At 58.5% G+C, this 6,520-nt stretch overlaps 1 protein-coding gene across 1 annotated transcript; it reads left to right on the forward strand.

The window, feature by feature from the left end:
- The first annotated feature begins 93 nt into the window (after positions 1-93).
- AMBP (alpha-1-microglobulin/bikunin precursor) lies at positions 94-5,807 on the forward strand. Its single transcript, XM_009706802.1, has 10 exons — positions 94-226; positions 820-962; positions 1,241-1,317; positions 1,833-1,946; positions 2,356-2,457; positions 3,048-3,085; positions 3,978-4,056; positions 4,148-4,315; positions 4,490-4,666; positions 5,776-5,807. Exons 1-10 carry the CDS (start codon positions 119-121, stop codon positions 5,805-5,807), a joined length of 1,038 nt encoding a protein of 345 aa, XP_009705104.1. The 5' UTR covers positions 94-118.
- The last annotated feature ends 713 nt before the right edge of the window (positions 5,808-6,520 follow it).

A 6,520-nucleotide genomic window follows, 5' to 3' on the forward strand; every position in this document is an offset into this window, starting at 1 on the left:
TGGCTGGCCCCGCTGGCCCCGGTCTGAAGGTCAGGCTGCTGCGCAGTGGGGACAGTGCAGAGTCCGGGATCCCACCAGCGCACTGGGGCTCAGCAGCACTCCGAAGCCACCAACCACGATGTTTTGGGGTCTCCTTTTCCTCTTCCTCTTCGCCATGGTCAGCGGGACCCCCATCAGGGACCAGGATGAAGATATCCAAGTGCAGGAGAATTTTGAGGCTGAGCGGGTAATGGCAGCTCGCGGTCCCTTAATTCTGGGGGCGGAAGTGATCAGGGAAAGCTTTATTTAATTTTCCTCCAGAAAGAAGAGCAATATTACCTATGCCCATGTCAGGCTGTGTGGGACAGATGTTGGCAGCGTGGCCCTCCCTGGGTGCTGGTCAGGGGGTGCCAGCCTTTGGGACAGCCTCACCGCAGCAAACACCCAGGCAGGGCAGCTGGGGCCCAAGCAGCAGGGGTAGATGAATCCCGTGAGACGTCTGTTGATCTGCCTAGCCTAAAAGGTGCGGATAGGGCTCACAGGCAGCCCCAGTGCACAGAATTGGTGCAGGATGCAGGCTGCCTGGGAGATTTCCTGCAGGCATCGTGGGGATGCCAGCCTGATGCCTCCAGCCCTGCCTGGTGATCAGGGGACCCAGGAAAATCCTGCTTAGTGCTGATCTCCTTCCCAAATCCTGCAGGAGCTCTGGCCTCCACACCCTGCACCGTCACCCCCCAGTTACTCCCTGGGCCATGAGTATTTCAGCTCTGCAGACAAGCAGGAGATGTCCCACCTTGGTGGAGTGCTCATGGTGGAGACATCCCTTTCTTCTCCCTGCAGATGTATGGGAAGTGGTACGACATTGCCATCGGCACAACCTGCAAATGGATGAAGAACTACAAGGAGAAGTTCAGCATGGGCACACTGGTGCTGGGCCCCGGCCCCAGCGCTGATCAGATCAGCACTGCCAGCACCAGGCTGCGGTATGGGGCACTGCTGTGGGTGCTTGAGCCTCCTCCAAAGCCACCCCACCCAAGGGTGCTCCATCTGCCAGAGGCTGGGACAAGACACGGGGGTTACTTGCTCTGGCTGGCATCAGAACCCTGAGGAGGGTCTGGATTGGGCTCAAATACCCAATGTCTTGGGCAGGGGGATTTCGGGGGTCCCATGCCGTGGCCTTGGTGTCCCAAACACAATTTTCACACAATAACCAGGAAAATTGATCACTTCAAGGAGCTGATTGTTCTCTTCCTCCCTCCAGGCAAGGTGACTGCACGCACATCTCGGGCGAGTACCAGAAAACCAGCACTCCTGGCAAATACGCCTTCTATAACCCCAGTAAGTTGAGCTCGCTGCTGACCTGCTTGGCCCCAAGAGCTGCGGCGTGGCTGGGCGATGGGAACCGGCGCTGGGCACAGCTGGTGGCTGGGGAAGGGGTTCAGGAGAGCAGGGCTCAGAAGGCACTCTACAGTTTGGGTCATTTCCAGCCAAAGCATGGAGTCAAGTTGGGGGAAAGGGCCTGTTTCAGCACTGTCCTTGCAAAGGCACAGGACTATGAGATGTTCCAGCAGATCCCTCCTGTCCCCAAGGTCCCAAGCTGGGGCAGGCTTCCACCAGCCATGTTTCAGGAACGTTGATGGTATCTCAGTTGTCTGCACCCCTCGGTTTCCAAACACCTCGAGGCTGGTGAGCCTAAAGGGAGTCAGGGTTGTATCAGAGTCTGCTTCCCAAAAGTCAGCTCTTTTCTTGAATTAGCTGCCTGACTTCAGTCCCCAGCTCTAGGGCTGTCTTACCCTGCCCCATTTCTCCATGAGGGGCAGGAATGATGTCCCTTGTGTCTCTGTCTCACCCAGAATGGGATGTGTCTATCCAGTCCTACGTGCTCCGCACCAACTACGAAGAATATGCTGTCATTCTGATGAAGAAGAAAAGTAGTTTTGGCCCAAGTACCACCCTGAAGCTGTATGGTACGTCTGGCTATGGCACTTGTGGGCAAGCAGGCTCTGCAGTGGGCCAATGCAGCTCAGAAACACCACCCAAGGGTCCCTCAGGTCCCTTGGCCTTGAGGGACTTGACCACGGCTTTGGAAGTGGTGCCTTGGACCAGCTCATCTTTGACAATATCTACTTGGAAGAAACCCAGGCCCTGATGTGGCAGGAGATGCTGTCTTTCATGACTGAGAAACATTAAAACCACTTTATCCAAGCCCTTGGTCAAGGCTCGTCAAGAGTAATGGAAGAGAGGTTGGGAAGGAACAAGGAGCTGGTACTGGGCCTGCCTGCAGCTGCCTGAGCTCTGCGGGTCAGTGGGAGGTTGGGGGGCTGCATGCAGACCCCCTTCCACACCAACCCCACTCACAGCCTGTTCCCTTCCCAGGGAGGAGTCCGGAGCTGCGGGAGGACCTCATCGAGGCTTTTCAGCAGCTGGCTCTGGAGATGGGCATCCCCTCAGACTCTGTCTTCATCCTGGCCAACAGAGGTAACCCACCGTGAGGCATGTACCTCTCCTGCTGCCTGTCCCTCCAGCGTGCTGGTGCACTGGGGCTGCTCCTTCTTGGTGTGCAAGGCTGGGGAGATGGGGGGCCGGTGAGGATGGAGGGAAGAGAGACGAGGGCTTTGGTAGGATAGGATGGGAAGGAGATGAGGCCACATATCAGTCAGGCTTCCACCAGCTTCCAGTTGGTGGGGTCCTTGCTGGGCTGTTAGGTCAGCGCACCCGCAACGTTGTGCTGGGATGAGGGTGCAGGACACCCAGGGACACTCGCAACTACTCCCCATGGCTGGGTGCTCCCAGGACCTGAGGAGCTCCTTGCTCAGCCTGGTGTTCAGAAGGTTGTAGCATGATGCAGGTGAGTGTGGGGGCTTTAGGGTGATGCAGGTGGGTGTGGGGGTTTTAGGGTGATGTTCCTGCAACTGGGAGGTGGAAAGCAGCAACTGGGGAAGAACGTTGGGAGGGCATCCCCTTCCCCGGGGTCCTGTGTGTGCGTGGTGCAGGACCACGGTGAGATGAGTTTGTCAGGATGCCTCCCCTCTCATGCTGCTGATCTTCTCTCCTGTCATCTGGGCCAGGTGAATGCCTTCCTCAGGAGACTGCAACTGCTCCCCAGGTGAGTGGTCCAGCTGGGACCTCCTGAGATGAATCGAGGCTGGGGACATCCCCTCCAAGCCAAACCCACTGGAGACCCGGTGTCCAGGGACCAGGCTCTGTGGGCAGGAGACATTGTTTGGGCAGTGGCTCCACTAACCACCTTGGGAGATGCTCTTTCATCTCCGCTGATGGGCTTTGCCTGCGAGGACGGGGGCACAGGCAGGCTCAGGCTGCAGGGTGAGGGTCCTGGGGGCCAGGTGGGCACCAGGGCTTGTTTTCAAGCAGAAGGCAACAGCCTTTTCCTGCTCTGACTTTTTCAAGGGGTAAAAGTTGTTGCATGCAGAATCTGGCGTCTCCTTGCTCCTTGCCTGCCTGTGGGTGTCCCAGCCAGGCTGTAGACCCCCTCTCCAGGGAAGGGGAGGCAGCTTTGCACCCCACGGGTCCTTTGGCTGCCATCACTCAGCACCTCCTAATCTCACAGGGTTGAGTTTAGAAGGATTTTCAAGAGGGGATGGGACTTTCATAGGAGAAACAACCCAAATGACTTGAGAGCAGGTAACACACCACCTTGCATCAGTGAGAGCAGAGACACATCCCCAGCACAGGGCATGATTGGGGCACTTTGGGTGTCTTTGTCCACAACATATGATCCTGGCCCCCACCCAGGATGAGCACAGGGCTGGGAAGACCATGAGGTGTGAAGGGAACACAGCCTGTTGACCAAAGATCAGTGACTGGAGATGTGCTGGGAGCACCGAGGAGAGTTGAAGTCTACCCGGGCTGCAGGACCCAGCAGAGCTGCCGCCGACATAGCCCATCCCGGGGGCAAGGAGGGTCCAGGGGCAACGGGGTGGGAAGCAGGTCCTACGGCCAGGGGCTGATGGCAGCTCTGTTCTTTCTTCCCCATGCAGAGGGCACGGAGGGCAGTCCTGCCCCCCGAGGAAGGCTCAGGCGCCGGACCCCTGCTCTCTTACATCGGCAATAAGGAAGGTTCGTCCCAGGGGAGAGGGTGCCACATCGGGCGTCCTCCTGCCCTGCATCCCCGTTTGCCTGTGACAGACAATGCCGCGCTTGTCCACAGACTCGTGCCGGCTGAACCGGGACCCTGGGCCCTGCAGCGGGATGCTCTCCCGCTTCTTCTACAACTCCTCCTCCATGGCCTGTGAAACCTTCCTCTATGGCGGCTGTCTGGGCAACGGCAACAACTTCTACTCAGAGAAGGAGTGCCTGCAGGCGTGCCGGACGGAGGGTGAGTGGGGCGACCAGGAGACATCCCAGTGGGGCAAGGGCATGGGAGGTGCCTTTGCTAAGGCGTCAGAGGGGATCTGAGGGTGGCCTTGAACCCCACATGTCTGACACCCATGTGGGAGGTGTGGGGTAGCCCTGGACCCCCTGTCTTCAGAGCAGCCACCTGTCCCCACAGCTGCCTGCAGGTTGCCCATCGTCCAGGGTCCCTGCCAGAAGCCAGTGACACGCTGGGCCTTTGACGCAGCCCAGGGCAAGTGCATCACGTTCAGCTACGGAGGCTGCAAGGGCAACGGGAACCAGTTCTATTCGGAGAAGGAGTGCAAGGAGTACTGCGGGGCTCCTCCGATAGCAGGTACCCCCACCCTGCCCGCACCCTGCCCGCATCGCACTGCGCTGCGCTGGGGGAGCTGGGGCAGCAGCCTGCACCATCTCCTGTCCTGCTCTGGGCTGGGTCTGGGTCTGCCTAGGGTGGGAACAGGGCTGTCCTGGATCTGGGATGGGTCTTGGGATGAGTCTGTCCTGGATCTGGATAGGTTCGGGATGGGTCTGTCCTGGGTCTGGGATAAGTTTGGGATGGGTTTGTCATGGGTCCAGGATGGGTCTGGGCTGGGTCTGGGATGGTTCTGTGCTGTGCCTGGAATGGATTTGTCCTGGGTCATGGATTCTGATGGACAGAGGAATATGTTCATTAATCTACAGACCCTATCACACAGGGGGCCTGTATAGGCTGCAGACATACTGAGGCCATAACTGAACTTCAAAATGGTCTTGATAAAAGGGGGAGCAGCCCCGAGCAAGCTGAGGTGCAGTGGGGAGCAGTGCAGATGACAGGCCCTGGGCAGGGGATGCCAGTGAGGGAAGAGTGGCTGGAAGATTTGGGGGGAGTGCAGGGAACTTGACACCAAATAAGGACCCAACCAGGGTCCCTGCTGGGGGTGCACCCTCTGTGTGACACATGCCAGACCCTCCAGCTCTAAGTCAGCACAGGGGCTTCCATATTGAACTCCCTTGGGAGACACAACGGGCACCGCTCAGCCCTGGAGTGGATGGACAAACAGGTTTTCACGACTGTGGCAGGGGAAATCTTCCCACAGAGAGGGGCAAAGTCAGGGGTCTCCAACCACAGCCAGCCCTGGACGAGCCTGCTCCCAGCAAGACAGGGGCTGGGGGCTTACCGTGACCCCACGGATGGGAGATAGAGCCAGAGTAACGTGTCTTAGGGCAGAGCCCATCTTTTATTATGCCTGTCACTAATATAAAGTGCATTAATGCCACCATGGCAGGTGGTGGGGCACAAAGTGACATTCCAGGACAGCACAGGGGTGTACGGATGGTCTAGACCACATCCCCCCATCACTGATGGCAGGGGCAAAATGGGAACCAGCAACCATCGCTGTCTGCTTGCGGGGCGAGGACAGGGTCTGAGGGTTTGTCTGTCGCCCTGCGTGTCTCTGCTTGCAGAAGATGAGGAGTTTCTGCATCTGTCAAACTGATGCGGGTGGAGGATGAGCCGCTGGCACCCAGCGCCGGGGCCCTGCAGGAAGATGCCTCCAGCAGTAAACATCTCTAATGTGACCAACGAGACCAGTGTCTGTCCTTGAGCTGGTGGGGAGCAGTCTGGGGGTTCCAAGAGAGTCAGGGGATGCTGTAGGGTCCTCTCCGGCCTCCCTGGTGGGTTGTCCCCCGCTTTGTGGGGCTGCTGGGTGCTCCCCGCTGAGTCTCTACGCCTTCCTCAGCTCACTGGCCTCTGCCCATGGGGTGCTGGGGTGGCCAAAGCGGGGTTAGAGCATCCCGCTGGGTGAGGTTTGGCCCCCCCATTTCCCAGAAGATGGTGATGGGCTGGGAAGGGGTCAGCAAGGGGAACAGGTGCCTGCTCCTCCCTGAAGGTGAATAACTGCTGCTGCGTCACGGTCATGGTGGGATTGGGAGGCCCAGTCGTGGGCCAGGGTAGGGATCGTGGGGAGGGATCACGGTCACAGGGAGGGTTACATGGGGTTTACAGCAATGGATTACGGGATGTCAGAGGGGATCCTGAGGGAATTATGGGGTTATGAGGGTCACAGGGGGAAAATGAGGTTGTCACAGGAGGGGATTACAGGGGTTAAAGGGATCACAGGGAGCTATAGGGGTCCCAGGAGGGGATGGGAAGGGATGGTCCAGGGATGCTGGGGCAGCTCTGGGAGGGGATTATAAGGGTTATGGGGGT

Source organism: Cariama cristata, unplaced genomic scaffold (assembly GCF_000690535.1).
Source record: "Cariama cristata isolate BGI_N322 unplaced genomic scaffold, ASM69053v1 scaffold40888, whole genome shotgun sequence".
NCBI lineage: Eukaryota > Metazoa > Chordata > Aves > Cariamiformes > Cariamidae > Cariama > Cariama cristata.

Excerpts from the sequence above, each read along its gene's own strand:
- AMBP (XM_009706802.1), top strand. The coding sequence starts at position 119 with ATGTTTTGGGGTCTCCTTTTCCTCTTCCTCTTCGCCATGGTCAGCGGG. Across the intron at positions 1,318-1,832 it reads ATACGCCTTCTATAACCCCA|AATGGGATGTGTCTATCCAG; the intron begins GTAAGTTGAGCT and ends TGTCTCACCCAG. Across the intron at positions 4,057-4,147 it reads TTACATCGGCAATAAGGAAG|ACTCGTGCCGGCTGAACCGG; the intron begins GTTCGTCCCAGG and ends GCTTGTCCACAG.